The sequence below is a fragment of the Dictyostelium purpureum genome, assembly GCF_000190715.1.
Source record: "Dictyostelium purpureum unplaced genomic scaffold DICPUscaffold_58, whole genome shotgun sequence".
Classification (NCBI taxonomy): domain Eukaryota; phylum Evosea; class Eumycetozoa; order Dictyosteliales; family Dictyosteliaceae; genus Dictyostelium; species Dictyostelium purpureum.
In genome coordinates, this window is record NW_003519395.1 from 1 (window position 1) to 17,735 (window position 17,735).

The window sequence follows — 17,735 nt, forward strand, 5'->3', positions numbered from 1 at the left end:
ACTATTAATAAAAGTGGTTGTAATAGTCTAAAATCAATAATAATAGTCCTCATTTTTTATTTGTATAATATATAGATTTTTACACACATGCACCATAAAATAGTTTTACATAATGATAAATTTTAAATATAAGCATGTTTATATAATTTTTATATTTTTGATTCTTTGTAATTTAATAATATCGTTGTCTCAAGAAATTGAAACAACATCAAATGATAATAATAATAATAAAAATGATAATAATAATAATAAAAATGAAAATATAGTTAATAAAAATAATAATAATAAAATTGATAGATCGATATCATTAGAGGAAAAAGAAAATTTTGATCATTTAAAAACTAATGATCTCAAAAAACAACCAACATTACAGGATTTAATCCAAGAACCATTAGATTTTAACAAAAACCAGGGTGAAAATAACGATAATAATAATAATAATAATAATAATAATAATAATAATAATAATAATAATAATAATAATAATAATAATAATAATAATAATAATAATAATAATAATAATAATAATAATGAAATAGATACCCACATTGAAGATAGTGATGAAGATAATCAGGTTGTTGAACTTAAAATTGATACAGAAATATTATGTAATGCAGATTTATCAGAAGAAGAGCATAAAGAAGTTATAAATAAGGTTTTGAAAGGTTATTTTGATAGTTATTCACCAAATTCAATCGAGTACAGTATTGTTCAAACTCAATTTTCAGACTATATAAAGAATAATGTTTGCAAAGGTTATAAGAGTGGTGACAAATCAAATAGTATTGGTGGCGATAATGATACTGAGGAAGAAAAGTCAAAAGAAACAGTTAATGAAAGTACTGAAAAGGATGAAAAAGCAAAACAAACACCAGTTAATACAACACCATCAGGTTTATCAACTAATCCCTCCGTAACAACTTTATCAACACCAACTGCAGATATTAAAGAGGATTCAAGGCAAACAAAAGACCCACAAACAGGTAATACAGTTACAGCATTGGAAACAGTAGTCGCAACAACTACCCCCAACATACCTGCACCAAAGAAACCTTTTGAATGGCCTCCAGAGTCAAGTTATGAATTAGATTATAGTAAGATATTGGATTTAACAGAGCAAAATTTCGATCGTGTTATTAAAGAGAATCAGTTTGTTTATGTATTATTTTATGCACCATGGTGCAGCAGATCACAGGCGTTAATGAGCGAGTTTGAAGAAGCACATAGATTGGTTCAATCATTGGGATTAAAGGTATTGTTTGCAAAAGCTAATTGTCATAAATATCCAGTTATTAGAGATAAACAGTCAATTGGTGGTTATCCAGTTATGGAGTTGTTTAGAAGAAATGGAGGTAATATTATACCAAGAGGTTCAAGTTCCCAACCGGCTACAATGGTTTCTTTCCTACGTAGACACACAATTCCAGCTAGTGTTTATTTGGATAGTTTCCAAAAGTATGATAAGTTTAGTAGAGCTGTTCCATATGGTTTGGTTGGTCTCTTCCCAAATTCAACCCATGAGGGCGCTGTCGTTTTTCAAAAGCTTTCTAAAAAATTATCATACAAATTCCCAGTTGCGTTTGTAAACGATACTCTAGTAATTCAAGAGTTAGTCAAACATTTTGGTATCTCGGAGCCATTTTCAGAGGGTATAGTTTTAATTAAACCAATTCAAAAGTCCTATCTTCACTTTAATGTCGAATATAAAATAAGTACCATTCTAAGATGGTTATCAGCGCACTATTTACCAATTATTGTATGTATATTTTTGATTTAATATTTTGATTTTAATAGTAATATGTATATTAATAAACATTTTTTATTTTATTCTGCAGAACGAGTTAACACCAGATTCAGTACACAGAGTACTATCAAATAAAATCAAACAATCATTTTTATTATTTTTAAATTTAAATAATTCAACAGCAACATTAGCATTAAACGATAGACCATTCTCAAAAGAATTGGACACCCTACTACAAGTTGCAGGAGATTTTAATGAATATATAAACTTTTACTATGTCGACGGTATTAGTTTTAGGGATTTTGGTGATCGTTTAGGTGTTACTCATTTACCAGCAATGGTTATAATCGATTTTCAAGAGGAAGAATTTTTTATTTCAAAAAATAAAAACGAAGATCCATTCACAACAAATATAATTTCGACATTCATAAACGATTTCCTAGATAAAAAATTATCACCATTTAAATATTCAGAAAAATTATCAAATGATATAACAACTACAGAAACACCTACAACAATATCAACGGATAGTATTAATAAGATTGTATTTAATAATTTTGAAAGTGTAGTTTTAGAGTCGAATAAGAATTCATTGGTTTATTTTAATGCCCCATGGTGTGGATTTTGTAAAACTATGGAGATCTATTACAAGGAAGCAGCGGCTATATTATCAAAAAAGCATGGTGTGGATTTACAAATCCTTTCTTACGATGTAGAAAAAAACAGTGTTCCAACTTTAATGAAATCACATATTCAATCATATCCATATATTTCATTGTTTTTACAAAATGAAACATTAAACCCAATAGCATATAATTTAACAAGAAATTTGGATTCAATTATTGATTTTGTAGATTTCAATTTAAATAAACAAAAACAACCACAGGAACAAAAAGATAAAGAAGATGAAAAAAATTCAGAAAAAGAACAAAAATTAAAAGATAAAGATATCACATATGAATTTCAACTTCACTCATTGGAAGATGCAGAAAAAGAAACCATTTAAATAAATAAAATAAATTTTATAAAAATATAATAAAAAAATTAAAACAAGTTTTATTAATACTACTAATAAATATAAAAAAAAAAAAATGTGTACTATTATTTTTTATAATTTTAAAATTTTTTTTATTTTTTTTTTATTTTTTTTTTTATTAATGATTATTTAATTAGTTTCCATATTGCTGTTATATAAAAATTCGTCTTGATAATCCTTTAAATATTTAACTGATCTTTTAACGTCGACAAATAAATCATAAACTTTTTTAATATCATCAACAGAAACATCGGTACCTTTTCTTTTGACAGAGACAAGTGAAGAGGAGGTGATGAGATGAATTGCATAACGAAGTGAAGTTTCAACACCAATTTTAGTGAGTAATTGTAAAGCATCTTCTTGAATATCGACATCTTCTTCTTCGCAACGAATTTTGAGGATTTTATAAATATCTTTTTCGGTGTATGGTTGGGTGTTGATGATTAAAAGACGATCGAGTAAATCTAAAGGAATACCATGTGGGGCTTTATAATCAGTTCCACGAATAGTTGTATTGCCACGGTTGGTTGCCATAATGAGAATTGGGGACATATCGTCTTCAAGGGCACGATTTAAGAAAGAGAAACATTCGATATCCAACATGTGAACTTCATCGATGAATAAAACACCTGGTACAATTTCAGCTTTACCTTCTTCTTTCCATTCAGCTACTTTTTGATTAATTTGTTCACGTACTTCAGATTTAATTTCACCAATATCACCAGCAAAGAGTGCAAAGAAACCTTGAGCACGACTATTGATAACATCGATTTCATGAAGTGAAACAGTATGAACTTCAGTTTTTCTTTTTTGAATTTCTCCTTCTGGGCACTCGATAAAGTTAACTTTGCTGCCACTGACTTCGTGATCTCTTAATCTTGAAAGTGATCTACCAAGCTTGGTAATTTTGCCGGTTCCTTTATCGATACGAATGATATCACCATTTTGAACTTTTTCTTTGGTTAATGAATCTATCATTTTGCTACCTAAATCATAAAGTGCATCCATTGATGTGGTTTTTAATGTGAGTTTACCAACTTTTGCGCCACTACCAGTTGCTGGACGATCAATTTGAATATCAACAACTTCACCTTGAATAATTTCAGTTTCTTCTTTAATTCTAACACCAATAGATCTACGGAATGCTTGTGTCAATGCTTCTGTTTTGCTCATTTCCAAAGAAAATATTTCACTTGCTGCTATAGCTGTAAATGGAGTGTTTTTACCTAATGATTGTGCAATACCCATTGCAATTGCAGTTTTACCAGTACCTGGTTCACCACCAATTAAAATGGCTCTACCAGCAATTTTACCTTCTTTAATCATTTGTAATATTAAACCTGCTGCTTTTCTTGCATTAACTTGTCCAACCATACCTTGTGAAACCTCTCTCGGTTCCAAAGAATCATCAATACCTAAACCTCTAATATGTGAATGTGCACCAATTCTTTCAATTCTAGTTAAATCTTTAACTTCACTAATCTTTGGTATTGACTATATAAAATTTTAAAATATTATTAGTAAATCTAATATATATTGTTTAAATCGGATCTAATATTTATTTATTTTACCATTTTTTATTTATATATATATAGTTTTCTTTAAAATTATATTTTAAGAGAAATGAAATTTTTTTTTTTTTATTTTATTAAAAATTTATAAATTTTTAAAAAATTTTTTTTTTTTTTTTTTTTTTTTTCAAATGCACGATTTTTTTTTTTTCAGTTAATTTATTATTTAAATTCTATTTTTTTTACAATGAAATAGTTTTTTTTTTTTTTATTTTTTATTTTTTTTTATAAATAGTTATAAATAAATTGTTATTTTGTATAAATATACAGGACTTTATATTTTTCGGTTTTATTTTTTCAGTCCAAAAAAAATAAAATAAAAAAATTAATTTTTTTAATTTTCATTTTTTTTTTTTCAAATTATTTTAAAAATATTTTATTAAACACAATAATGATCAAATTATATTCACTAAATTAATAAAAAAAATGATAGAATGTTAAAAAGAATATTAGTATTAAAACCAATATCAGTAAATAGATATTATTCAAGTAAAAATAAAATGTCAAAAAAAGAAAAGCAACAACAGCAACAACAGCAACCATCACAAAAACAACCCATCAATTTACCAATATTAAAATTAAACATTAATGTCCATCCAAATTCAAAAGAAAATCAAATAATATCTTTCGAAAATGAAATTTTATCTTTAAGAATATCAGAACCACCAATAGATGGGCAAGCCAATAAAGGGGTTGTTGAATTTTTATCAAAAGAATTGGGGCTTAGAAAAAGTAATATACAAGTTTCAAAAGGTTCAAAGTCCAGAAATAAGTCAATTGAAATCGATTTAGAAAGTGAATCAATTACAAAAGATGAATTATATAATAAAATAAATAATATAATAAAAGATAATTAAAAATAAATAATGTTTTTTTATTATAAATAAAATAAAAAAGTTAATTTATTTTTTAGTTGAGATTTGATTATGACACTACAGTATTTATATTTTACTTTATATTTTTTTAATTTGTTTTTTATTTTTATTTATTTTATTTTATATAAAACAAGTTATCGTGTAGTTCTATAATTTGATCAGCAGTTTGTTTAACATTTCTTCTATAGTTATCAAGAGTGTCTTTGTCCATTCTTATACCAAATTCTATTTGTTTCTTTATCCTCGAAATACCTTCTCTGACTAGTTCTAAACCATAGTTGCATTCATCTTTGCTGAAACCTTTGGGTGGGGTTGAGCTTGTTAATTTACCATTCGATGAGAGCATTAGTTTACCATTTGATGATGTTAATGTTGGTGATGATAATGGTGATGACGGTTTGTTAATTGGTAAAATTTGATTGATTTTTATTTTTTGGCAATCTAAAATATTATATCTTTCTCTTAAATTACTCTTTCTAAAATGGTCAAATTTTTGAATTTCATTAATTTCTTCAATGAAACGTTTGTCATTCAATGGTATTGTAGAGTAGGTTTGTGGTTTTGAATTTAAGAAATCTTCAATTCTTTTCTTTTCTTCTTTTGGTATAATTTGATCCAAATACATTTTAATAAAGTTTTCTTGCTGTGATGAGTGCAGTTCTTGCATTTCCATATCTCCATTATCATTGAGGATTATATTTGTATTATTTGAAAATGGTGTTGTTGTGGGTGTTATAAAGCTTTTTAGTGACTCTTCAATATTTAAATAAAGGGTCAGCGATGCAGAGTTAAAAAGATTTTGGTAAATGTTTTTGAGGCATTGAATTACTGAACCATGGTCTAGTTTTATCAGGTGTTTATTGCAGGTATTTGATTGACCAATTCTACCGATTAATGTACATATTGGATATTTTGTTGTCGTAGGCTGAGCTGAAACTATACTTGAGCAGATTGAAAGTACTTTATTCAATTGATCCATGGATAAATATTCACAGTTTACACCTATAATATCCAAACAATATGGCACTACAAAAGTATTTTCAAATAATTTGCATAGTTCTTTTGATTGCACAATCGAGTTTAAAATTGAAATTGAAATATTATTTATTAAAACTGTATCCTTTGATTTTAATTTATATTTGATTTTGCTTATAATAAATAATAAATTTTCCTATAGAATTTAAGAGATATATATAAGTATTGGTTTGCATTTTTTTTTATATTTTTATTAATATTTACCATTAAATTCGGGAATGATAATATGTTTTCTTGATTTAATTTTGTAATTAAAAATGGGGCTAGGGTTGACTGAATTTCATTCTTCAATTCGTAATCGATTACTATATTACCATTATCGATAATGAAAAAGAAGATGGCAATTGAATTTGGTAAAAGTTTAGAGTTATCTTGAATTTCATTTTGATTGAGATTTTTTAAAACATCCAATACTAAATATCTATAGACAATTTTTTGTTGTTCGCTGCTTAATAAAGTAAATACTCTTTTTAAAAGAATCGATATCTTATCCAAGAAATCTGAAACTTCATATTTGTCATTAAAATTTAAAACCTAAAAGTAATGTTAAAGTTTTATTGTTATTAGAATGTGTGGGTGAGGTATAATTATTAATTTTAAAGGATATCTTACAAGTTTAATTATAAATTTTAAATTCCAATTCTGAAAAGATTCGGTAGAGTTTTTAATAATTGTATACCATATGTTAATTAGAAAACTTTGAATGATACTATTTGAATAAAAAATTAATAATACCAGTTGATTAAAGAATTCGCTGTTTCTAGTAACTGATGACTGTAGTACAAATGATTTAAAGGCTTCTATGATACCCAGTTGGGTGGTGGGCAGTTGAAATATTTCATAATAACAGTTTTCCAATAAAGTAATACTGCTTTTGAATAATAATACCAAAGTTGATGATAGTTGTTGTTCGTTGCTATAATGAGATCCATTTAAAAGTTTTGAATTTTTGAATAATAACGTTATGGTTTTAAATATTTTTAAATGTTGATTGGTCCTGTTGATGCTATTTTTATCATCATTACTATTTACAAGGTTGCTAAAAATTGAATCTATAAGTTTTTTTAACCATGCTATATCATTTGTATTTGCTAGTAAAAACGATTCTATATTTTTTTCGAATATTGGTTGTATTTCACTTTGAAGAAATTTATTTTGTTCATCAAGTTCTTTATTGGGTGTTAATTGACTGAATAGAAAAAGAAAGTTTTTTTGTTAGTTTATGTCAAAATGAGTTTATGTAGAAACTGTTACAATACATACTTTGCCATTTCTATAAATACTTTGATTGTGTTGTTATATTGAGAAGAGCTAAAAATTGGTGAAAAATTTTGAATAAAAAATTGAACTGAGCTTGAAAAAAATTTAAATAGTTTTGAGTTTTTAGTTGATATTTTTCCATCCTGTAATAATGCAACATTAATATTGGTTTATAAAAATATTTCTCATTGATTATGGATTATACAAATACTTACATTTTTTAATTCTCTTATTACATGGTTAAAGGTATCATTATATTTATTTAATGCATCTTCGTAGACTCTTGAATAATTTAATTTGTTTTGTTTATTAGTTGGTACCAAATGATTGATGATTATGTTTTTAAATACTGGGGTAATATTTAATAGGGATGGTATAATATCTCTGGAGCCAAGTAAATAGATATTGAATAGTTCGTGGGTAAAGTCTATAAAAGCCTCATCTTTATCCTTTTCACCATTTCCTAATCTTTCAACCAGTAGATCTGACTTTAAGAAATCCAAAATTTTTGCATAAAATGAATCTAAAGAGGTGAAAAGTTCTTTGAAATCTAACGGTGGGGCTGCTTGTGAGCTTGAATCCACATCGATGGTAGTTCTCTCTTGTCTCTTTTTATTTTTGAAATTTATAAATGATATATAAAAATTGACATATGAAAATAATGATTTCTGAGTAAGGTAATCGACTGATGGTGTCAAAATATTATCTACAATTGAGGTTGAATAGGGTATTGTTTTATCCTTTTTTATTGAATTTATAAATGGAAGGAATTCTTTTATATAACAATCATCCTCTGTAAACTTTCTTAGAAATAGTCCTGATAGTCTACCATCGTTTAAAAAATCTATCTGCTTTTTTATTTTCTCTAGTAATATCCACACAAGCTGTTTTTCGAGCATTTTATTATTATTATTCTTTAAACCTTTCTAAAATATAAATTGGTATTAATAAAAGAATTCCTTTTGTTGAGTTTTATAGTAATCTAATTTGATTCGTTACATTTACAAGTAAAAATATATTTTCGATTATATCGCCAGTTATCTCTTCATTTTGAGTATTCACCATATCAATTAAAGGTTTTTTCCTGCTTGAATCATCATCATCGTTTCCCAAACTTAAATACCTTTTTATATTTTCTAGGTATGTCATATTGTTATATATACAATTATTTATCTATCTATTTTTATTAATTATCTTTTTTTATAAAATGCATTTGTTGTGAAAATTAAAATAAATAAAATTTAAATTTTTTTTTTTTTTAAAAATTTTTTTTAAAATTTTTTTTTATTTTTTTTTTTATTTTTTTTTATCTATTTTTTCTAAGAAAGTATTTTATACAATGAATTAATAATTTAATTTTCCATAAATATTTAACCCCATCATTAATCAGGATAAAGACTATATCAATAATTAAAAGAAATAAAAGAAGTTTTGAATTATACACAAACAAAAATTACATATTCATGCAGATTAATTATAATGGTTTTATAATTAGTCAATATGAATAAAGTAATTTATACTCTAAAAAGGAATTCAATTATATTTATATAAATATATTTTATTTTATTTTTATTTATTTTTTGGATTTATTTTTTTTTCTTTGAAACTAATGAAGCTATAGATGATGGTTTTGAACCTCTTCTCTTATTTAAAGCTCTTGGATCCAATTTAATATAAGAGAATGGCTCATATTTTTGATTATTTTTACGATTATCACCTTGTCCTTTTGTTTTTGAAACATTGGTTCTTACCATAGTCTTTGATTCTTTATCTTGATAGTTTACTAAATGATCAACACCTCTAACTCTATTATAACGGAGAGTAGCGGTTTCAATACGAGCGTCATTAATTTTTTTACCACCAACTGTTTTATTTGTAAGGGCAACAGATCTGGCACCAGTGGTTCTAGTAGTTTTGGTAGTTTTGGAGGTTCTCTTTGAGAAGTTTGATTTGAGATCGTCATTGTATCTTTCGAGATCTTCGTCATCAGAGTCATCATCATCGTCATTATTATTGTTAAATTGTTTACGGAGTGATTTATTTTTGGTAGCATGATAACCAGCTTTTCTTTCATAAGCTTCTTCTTGTTCTTCGAAAACTTGATCGAGGAAAGACTTCTTTCTCTTTCTTTTACCATCTTCACCTTCTTCATCACTAGCTTCAATGATCATACGACCGTCTTCATCTAATGAGAATGGATTTTTAATTTTACCTCCGTTTTTAGCAGCTTGAGCAAATAATTTTTCAGCGACGGCGTTGGCGGCAGCTTTGGCGCTGAGATGAGAGAATGCATTTCTATCAAAGAAATCAATTGGGTCTTCACCTTCTTTAATGAGGAAGTTATCTGATTGATCATTCTTCTTCTTCTTTTTAGTGTTGAAAAGGAAATCTTCGATATCAGCATCATCTTCACTATGGTCTCTATCTGAATCGGCCATATCTTCATCACTGGCTAACATTTGTTCATCATCGTCATTAGCACCCTTAACAGATTTACCTTTTTGTGATTTAGTATCGCTTGATGCATCTTGAGTTTGTTGTTGTAAATCTTTAAGTTGTTCTCTAAGTTTTTCTTTCTTTTCATTCTTTTTACGAATATTGGTAATTACTTTCTTAAAGTCTTCTGGTACTAATGGGTAGATTTGATCATAACCGAATCTTTTAATTAAACGTTCTAAAAGGATTTGAATGATAACTCTAAAGTAATTCTTATCGATACCACCCCATTTAGCAAGACCATTGATGAGTACTTCCAAGTTTGATTCGATGACTTTGGCATCTTTGAATGAAGCGATAACAACACGAACTAAACCAAAAACAGCTTTAACAATCTCTCTATTTGGTGATGCTAAAAGTACAAGTGATGTAGTAACGATTTGACCTACAAATTCATCATTTAAATCTTTATAGAAATGGTGAATAACTCTAGCAATTGAAACGATTGAAGCTGAAACCATATGTGGAGTGATAGAAGCTAAACCAGCAATCATTAATTGAAGGTATTCTTGAATGGCTTGACTGTGAGCATTGGCAATGTGATCTTCCATTGAAACACCTCTTTTTGGTGGTGTTAACTTGACAGAGATTATACACATAATATTACCAATTTCAATGAGTAATTCATTTGAAATTTCTCTACATTTAATATTGGTTTCTTTTGTACATAAAATGATTTCTGGGATTAATGATGGAATGAATTTGGTCTTTAAGTGGGTCCAACCTGCTTTTAATTTAACTGGTTTGTTTTCATTTGATTTATCGTCTTGTTCACCATCAAAGTCTTGGTCATCTTGGTCATCGTTGAGATCTTTTTTATTGGAAGCTTTGGATAATGATAGGATGATTTCTCTGAGACACTTTAAACGAGCTTTCTTTACATTTGATGTTGATTGCATTAAGTTGCTAACGAGTAAAGCTTTGATTTTATTTAAATTTTGAAGGATAAAGCTTTCGTGGTGTTCACAAATCTTGACTAAAATCTTGAAGGATCTCTTTTGAAGACCTGAATCAGAGCATTTTAATTGTGGTTTAATAATCTTGTAAAGTACTTTAAGGTTGTTTTCATCTAAATGTTTAACAAAACCAATGGTTAAATCGGTAAGATAATATTTCTTTGTTTTTTCTTTCTTTGAAGCTTTTCCGCTATCCTCGCTCATGGCATCCTTGCTTAATGGTTTCTTTTCGATACCTTCAACAGTTAAAGCTTCAACTAATTTGGTAATTAATGAATTGAAAATACTATTGAGTGTGACACTATCGGTAATTGAAACAAAAGCTTCAATGGCATTGAGAACAAAATAACGTTGATCTTGATTTGATGTTGGGAAAATATTAAAGAGAATTGGTAAATAGTTTTTAGAGAAAACTGAAACTGAATTTAAGATTTGAGTAGCTCTTTCTGGGGACATTGTATGATGAGTTTTTCTGTATGGAATGTATGGACTAACTTTAGTTTGTTGTGATTCTTTTAATTTGTTAATAAACTGGGTTAAAGCAACGCAAATTACAGTACGGAGACCCAATTCATCACTAAGGGCGACACCAATATTACGAGCAATTACTTTGAATGATTGATCACCATCTAATGGATGATTTAAGAAACCTGGTAAAAGATCCCAAACTTGAGAATATAAAATTTCTAAATTTCTAGCTTCAACATATTTACCTTCAGTCTCTGCTTGTTTTGATCTATCTTTCATTGCTAAGGCCATTGGGTAGAAATATTCAATAAAGAATGATAATTGAGTGTATTTAATATTATCTCTCATTAATGGTAATAACCAATTTCTATTAATTTTTTCTTTACTATAAATTTTAAATAAAAAAAATATTAAAATTTTATATATTTAAATTTTAACTATGGGATATACATACTTTTTTGGTGGTGAATCTAAATTTAATGGTAAAATATTTAAAAAGTTCTTTGGACCAATTGAACCTAAAACTGTAATTAAAACTTGAGTTAAATGTGATTGGTGATGGAATTCTGGTGAGTGATAGAGATTATCTAAACCAACTAATAAGTTATTTAAAATAATTGAAGAATATGGACCCAATTGTTCGTAGAGAGCTTGAATAATTAATAAAACTAAATCCCATGATGATTTGAATGTTAATCTTAAACCACTTTCAATAGTTTCGACAATTGATTCCAATGAAGATTTAATAGCACTCTTTGAACCATTTAATTTTTGTTGATATGAGTGAATACCCTGTTCAATAACATCTTTATTAACACATTCAAAAATAATAGTTTTAAAACCTTCCATAGTTGTATTTGTAATTTCTGATTTATCTGAACCAAAGTTATTCATTAAAACTATGAAATAATTATGAACATGTTGATTACATAATTTTTGATCGATTCTATTTTTAAAAAAAAAAATTTAATGAATTATTAATAAACTATTATTAATTTTTAACTATACATTTAAATAGATATACTTACTTTGTAAAATATAAATAAGATTGAGTTAATAATTCTGTATAGGTGACCATTGATCTATAATCTAAACCAGTTGGTGGATGTTGGAATAAGACATCAATTAATTGTTGAATTTGAGAACCAATTAATGGATTGGTTTTAAAGAATAATGATCCAATTGCTTTGTAACAAGCAACAGTGAGAGCAGAGTTTGAGAGAGAGGTTAATTTGATCATATCTTCTAATAAGAGTGAGATTAAAGATGGAGATAATAAACAAAGGGCTTCAGTAACGATATTTAAAGTGTAAAAAGCAATACCCATAGTTTCTAAAGTAAGTCCATTAAAAACTTCATGACAAAATTGACTTGTAACAGTTGCTAATTGTTTATGAATTGAACCACCTTTTTGAATAGCTCCAATACTGTTTAAAACTAAAATAACTTGTTCTGCTGATTTTTGACGAATTTTAGATTGTGTATTGTTGACTGCTAATTTAAGTATAAATGAATAACCTCTTAAATATTCTTTAGTTTGCCATTGATTACTTTCTGCTAAAACCAATACATATCCTAAACAATATACAGCTGATTTAATTAATTGTTGTTCTTCACTTGCAATATTTGCATGTAATGCTGTATCATTACTAACATAATGTTCTAATAATGCTGTCATTTGTAATATAACATTAACTGAATGATTTTTGATAACTGGATTTGAAACTCTAAAAAAATTAAAAATAAAAAAAATAATATCATTAGTATAAATCCGGTTTTTTTTATTTTTACAATTTATATATTAATACCTTGGTAAAATGATTGAAAATAATTTAACTAAATCATGAATTTGGGATTTCTTATATTGATTTTCTGAAAGAGTTTTCAAAATAATTGCAAAATATGATGTTGCATTGATTGGTGCTTTATTAAAACGAATTAAATCAGTTACGGCTACTAATACTGCATAGAGTCTTCTGTTGGTCTCTGATGAAGAATTTTCACGTAACCCTGGAAATAATTCTCCTATAGTTGTCATGTTTTTTATTTAAAAATATAATTACAAGAGTGGTATCTCCTGTAGCTTTGACAATTATTGAGTTTAAATAAAAGAAAAAAAGAGAAAGAAAAAAAAAAAAAAAAAAAATTTTTCGTTTTTTTTAAAATTTTATTTTTTTTTTATTTTTTATTTTTTTTTCCAAAAAATTTATTTTTATTTATTTTTAATTATTTTAATTAAAAAAATTAATTTTATTTGATTGTGTTTATTTGAATCCTTTTATGTCTCAATGTTATTTTCATTTAAAAAGGGTTAACCCCCATACTCAAATAAATGATATAATTAAAAATAGAATAAAATTAACAAATATATAATTATTCTTTTATTTATTTTATTTTTTTAAACGATCATATCTATATAACCTAAAATAGTAATAATAAATAATATTAGCAAATTAGTTAGTTCTCTTATTATAGTATTAATGGGTTTAATCTTACTTGTTATGACAATTGGGGCATTGGTGAACTACATCCTTTAGACTATCACATGCAAACTTTTGAAATAGTTAGTATTAAAAAAAAAGAATATTAAAATCAAATGGCAATATAACTTACTGGAATTAGGCAGCATCCTAGCCAACAACCAAGAAAAATAAAGACCAAACAAAAGATCCATGTTAATGTTCCAGTTTTAAAAAATGTCGTAGTTGTAATATATTTATGACAATAACTACACTGACAATCAACTGGTATTTCACGGAATTTTGGTTTGATATCTAATGTATTAACATTTGATACATTCATACCCATTTCTTGTGAGAGAGGTGGGTCAAAAGGTGGTGGATATTCCGTTGCAATTTGCGATGGTTCCTCATGCACTTCACCATGATAATGTTCTTTTCCTCCCATATTTATCTATTTAATTTAAATTTCTTTTTTTTTAATAAAAATAATAATAAAAATAAAAACTATACAAAATTTATAAATTAATTTAAATCAATATAACTATTTTGTTTTTTGTTTAAAATTTAAATTTATCCGATTTGGATATTTCAAAATAAGAAAAAAAAAAAAAAAAAAATAATTTGAACCCCCACAATAAATAGTTTTTACAATATTAATAAATTTGGGTGATTCGTTTTAAAATTTTAAATTTAAATTTAAATTTAAATTAAAATCAATTAAAATTAAAATTAAATTTATTGGTAATAAATAAAATTAATCATAAATAAATCATTTAAAAAATTTAAAATAAAAAATATTTTATTTGCATTATGTTGTTATATTTAGTTGTATGAATTTGTTGTATTTAATTATATTTTATTGTATTGGTTTATTGGCTATATAATTTATTGAATCTGTAGAATTATAAATATTGGTTAGTATTTTACGTTTTATCAGTTTATTTTAAATTTAAATTAAAGTTTTACTATTATTTAAATAATAACAATAGTAATATGAACTTACCCAACCTTGTTTTTGCTTATGTCTTGCGTTGACTTTACAGTAAACAAAAACATTTTTACCTCTTCTGATGGTTTGACAAAATCTACAGAGTTTTTTAAGAGCTGATACGTGTCTCATTTTGGATCTATAAAAATATACTATATAAATTAGAAATTTCCAACACAAATCTTTTTTTTATTTTCCTTAACAATCAATGCTAATGATTAATTGATCAAATGATTATTATAATATTTACCAATAATGAATTAAAAATAATATGAAAATGAAAACGAAAAAAAAAAAAAAAAAGAAAAGTAAAAATTAAAAAAAATATAAAAAAAAATTTAAAAAAAAATAAAAAAAAAATAATTAAATATTAATAAAATTTTTTTTTTTTTATAATTTTTTATAATTTTTTTTTTTAATCTTTTTATAAACACAAATAGCTATTTGTTTTAATAAAAGGGGTGTTTCAACTGGGGTGTTTTATAAATAACTTTTTTTAATAAATATTTCAAATAATTTTAAAAAAAACAAAAAAAAAAAAAAAAACAAAATGTCAGAAGCAACCGCCACTGCTGATATTGATGCTGTAGAAAATACAACCACAACCACAACTACAACTACAACTACAACTACAACCACAAACAATACAGATAACAATACAAATAATATAAATATGGCATCACCAATAAATAATAATAGTGGTTTATTTGGTAACTTAAATGCCAATCCATTACTAAATACACCAGAGGATAATGATTTATTAGTCAAAACTGTAGCAGAAGGATACTCACATTATTTAGGATATTCACAAAGTACCAATGAACAAGCTAAAAATATAGATGATACCATTGAATATATGTTGGCAAGAATTGACGAATTTGGTGCATTTGTTGAAACTGTAAATAGCATAATATAACCTTTATTTATTATAAATATAATAATAAATTAATATTAATAACTATGGTTTCTATTTAGATTCAAACCGATTCAGATAAAACAGAATCAAAATTAATACCATTATTACTCGAAAAAACTCAAGAGGTTCAACAATTATTTCCAATCATTGACAAATTAGCAGAGTTATCAGGTAACATTAATAAAAACATTACAGTATTAGAAGATAGATTAAACCAAGCTGATAAGCATATTTCAACTTTAACTGGTAAATCAAACCCATTAAAATGGGTATTATCACACATTGTAAGTAAAAAGATTATTACTATACAATATAAAAAAACTAATATTAACATTAATTATTGCCTATTTTATTCTATAGCAAAAAGAAGAAGATATTTTACAACAAATTAAAAACTCACAAGATCAAAATAATAATATTCCTAAATTCGAACCAATCAAAGTACACAACACAACCGAGTTTTTTAAACAATTAAGAAATCAAGCACAACCAAATACCAATAGCAATATAGTACAAGATCAAGTAACTAAAGAATAAACTTACTCAAATATATACAATGAAAAACAGACATCATAAAAACCTTTTTTGTAAAATAAACAATATATAAACCTTTAATAATTAATTAACAATAATACTTTTTTTTTTTATTATTTTTTAAAATATTTTATATATTAATATTTAACATAAAAAACAAATTTTGTTTTATTAATTAATTATCATATATTATTTATTGTGACTACTTTCATAAATATCTTATGAAAGAATATGTTTGTGTTGATAATATTAATGATGAGGTAATGAGATGATACTGAATTATAATAGTACTAAACCATTCTATTCTCGGAAGAAGGGGAGCTATTTGGATCAAACCTTTCAGAAGAAGCACTAAAACTAAATAGTAATGGTTTTGATTCTGAAGTTTGAAATAAATCTAATATTAACTTGATACTATAAAACTATATTAAAAATAAAAAGAAAAGAAATTAAAATTTTAATTTTTAATATTATTTTAAATATTATAAATATCTAATAATTACCATTAATAAACTCCATAAAATAAATATTACTACGAAAAAAATCTTTAAACCACCTCCAACTTTGATAATAACAATGATATCATTTGGGTGAGCATCACTGAGAAAGCTGCATATTCCATATGATGACAAAAAAAAACTGATTTCTGATAATGTGCAATACTGATAAAAAAGCAATATTAGTATTTAAATATTAATTATATTGCATTTTCTATTATTATACAAACCGAAACTAAAAAAACTTTTTTTAAATAAGAAATTCCTAAAAAACCTATGAATATTGTAAAAAACTCTATTGCGGTATCAACAATTATGACCAATGATATAAAACACATTGGTAATCGTATAATCATCATTGAGGTTAAAATCCACTTTAACTGAAACTGTACTTTTTCTATTTCATCAAACCCTTCATATTCCCTAAAATCGAACATTGAACTAATAAATTCGACCATTTTAAAACTATTATTCTATAAATATATATATATTTTTAGAATATATATAAATATATACATTATTATATAAATAATTAAGGTTACTAATAATTTTTTTTTTTTTTTAATTTTAAAAAATAAAATATTTATTTATTTAAAATAGCTATTAAATAAAATAAATAAATAAAAAAAAAAAATAAATAAATAAATAAATAAAATAAATATATATAATAAATAAATAAATTTTATTATAAAAAAAAAAAAATTAAAAATAATCTAAATCATCTATAAAAGTAAACTTTAAATGAACCATTTTTACTATGGAAGTGTGGTGGTGTGTTTTAAAAAATTAAAAAATAATGTGTGTGTTTATTTATTTATTATATTTTATACAAATAATCATTTATAGTATAAACAATTTATGAATTTACTATTTTTATTATTTTATTATAAGGAAAAT

General features: G+C 25.1%; 9 protein-coding genes across 9 annotated transcripts; 3 read left to right on the forward strand and 6 right to left on the reverse strand.

The window, feature by feature from the left end:
- DICPUDRAFT_46457 (uncharacterized protein) lies at positions 1–2,778 on the forward strand. Its single transcript, XM_003285903.1, has 2 exons — positions 1–1,756; positions 1,836–2,778. Exons 1-2 carry the CDS (start codon positions 113–115, stop codon positions 2,748–2,750), a joined length of 2,559 nt encoding a protein of 852 aa, XP_003285951.1. The 5' UTR covers positions 1–112; the 3' UTR covers positions 2,751–2,778.
- Positions 2,779–2,909: 131 nt separating this feature from the next.
- DICPUDRAFT_76866 (AAA ATPase domain-containing protein) lies at positions 2,910–4,354 on the reverse strand (the record flags this gene model as incomplete). The annotated part of the gene is made up of 2 exons (XM_003285920.1): positions 2,910–4,274; positions 4,352–4,354. 2 exons carry the CDS (start codon positions 4,352–4,354, stop codon positions 2,910–2,912), a joined length of 1,368 nt encoding a protein of 455 aa, XP_003285968.1.
- Positions 4,355–4,854: 500 nt separating this feature from the next.
- Positions 4,855–5,184, forward strand: DICPUDRAFT_23568 (uncharacterized protein; the record flags this gene model as incomplete). Its single annotated transcript, XM_003285904.1, has 1 exon — positions 4,855–5,184. A coding segment is annotated over one exon (330 nt), but the record flags the coding sequence as incomplete, so codon positions are not given.
- Positions 5,185–5,341: 157 nt separating this feature from the next.
- DICPUDRAFT_86934 (uncharacterized protein) lies at positions 5,342–6,205 on the reverse strand (the record flags this gene model as incomplete). The annotated part of the gene is made up of 1 exon (XM_003285921.1): positions 5,342–6,205. One exon carries the CDS (start codon positions 6,203–6,205, stop codon positions 5,342–5,344), a length of 864 nt encoding a protein of 287 aa, XP_003285969.1.
- A 2,902-nt stretch (positions 6,206–9,107) lies between these two features.
- Positions 9,108–13,479, reverse strand: DICPUDRAFT_149879 (uncharacterized protein; the record flags this gene model as incomplete). Its single annotated transcript, XM_003285922.1, has 4 exons — positions 9,108–11,826; positions 11,896–12,387; positions 12,470–13,168; positions 13,250–13,479. The coding sequence occupies 4 exons, from the start codon at positions 13,477–13,479 to the stop codon at positions 9,108–9,110; spliced, it is 4,140 nt and encodes a 1,379-aa protein (XP_003285970.1).
- Positions 13,480–13,831: 352 nt separating this feature from the next.
- Positions 13,832–14,348, reverse strand: DICPUDRAFT_30205 (uncharacterized protein; the record flags this gene model as incomplete). Its single annotated transcript, XM_003285923.1, has 3 exons — positions 13,832–13,862; positions 13,938–13,993; positions 14,055–14,348. 3 exons carry the CDS (start codon positions 14,346–14,348, stop codon positions 13,832–13,834), a joined length of 381 nt encoding a protein of 126 aa, XP_003285971.1.
- A 504-nt stretch (positions 14,349–14,852) lies between these two features.
- Positions 14,853–15,023, reverse strand: DICPUDRAFT_30169 (uncharacterized protein; the record flags this gene model as incomplete). The annotated part of the gene is made up of 1 exon (XM_003285924.1): positions 14,853–15,023. One exon carries the CDS (start codon positions 15,021–15,023, stop codon positions 14,853–14,855), a length of 171 nt encoding a protein of 56 aa, XP_003285972.1.
- Positions 15,024–15,441: 418 nt separating this feature from the next.
- DICPUDRAFT_76871 (uncharacterized protein) lies at positions 15,442–16,344 on the forward strand (the record flags this gene model as incomplete). The annotated part of the gene is made up of 3 exons (XM_003285905.1): positions 15,442–15,789; positions 15,867–16,091; positions 16,168–16,344. 3 exons carry the CDS (start codon positions 15,442–15,444, stop codon positions 16,342–16,344), a joined length of 750 nt encoding a protein of 249 aa, XP_003285953.1.
- A 287-nt stretch (positions 16,345–16,631) lies between these two features.
- On the reverse strand, positions 16,632–17,296 carry DICPUDRAFT_30157 (uncharacterized protein; the record flags this gene model as incomplete). Its single annotated transcript, XM_003285925.1, has 3 exons — positions 16,632–16,738; positions 16,856–17,003; positions 17,069–17,296. 3 exons carry the CDS (start codon positions 17,294–17,296, stop codon positions 16,632–16,634), a joined length of 483 nt encoding a protein of 160 aa, XP_003285973.1.
- Between the last annotated feature and the right edge of the window lie 439 nt (positions 17,297–17,735).

What these genes read in the sequence shown, in the direction of transcription:
- DICPUDRAFT_46457 (XM_003285903.1), top strand. Translation starts at nt 113, where the DNA reads ATGATAAATTTTAAATATAAGCATGTTTATATAATTTTTATATTTTTG. An exon ending in CGCACTATTTACCAATTATT is followed by an intron (nt 1,757 to 1,835) that starts GTATGTATATTT and finishes TTTATTCTGCAG; the next exon opens with AACGAGTTAACACCAGATTC.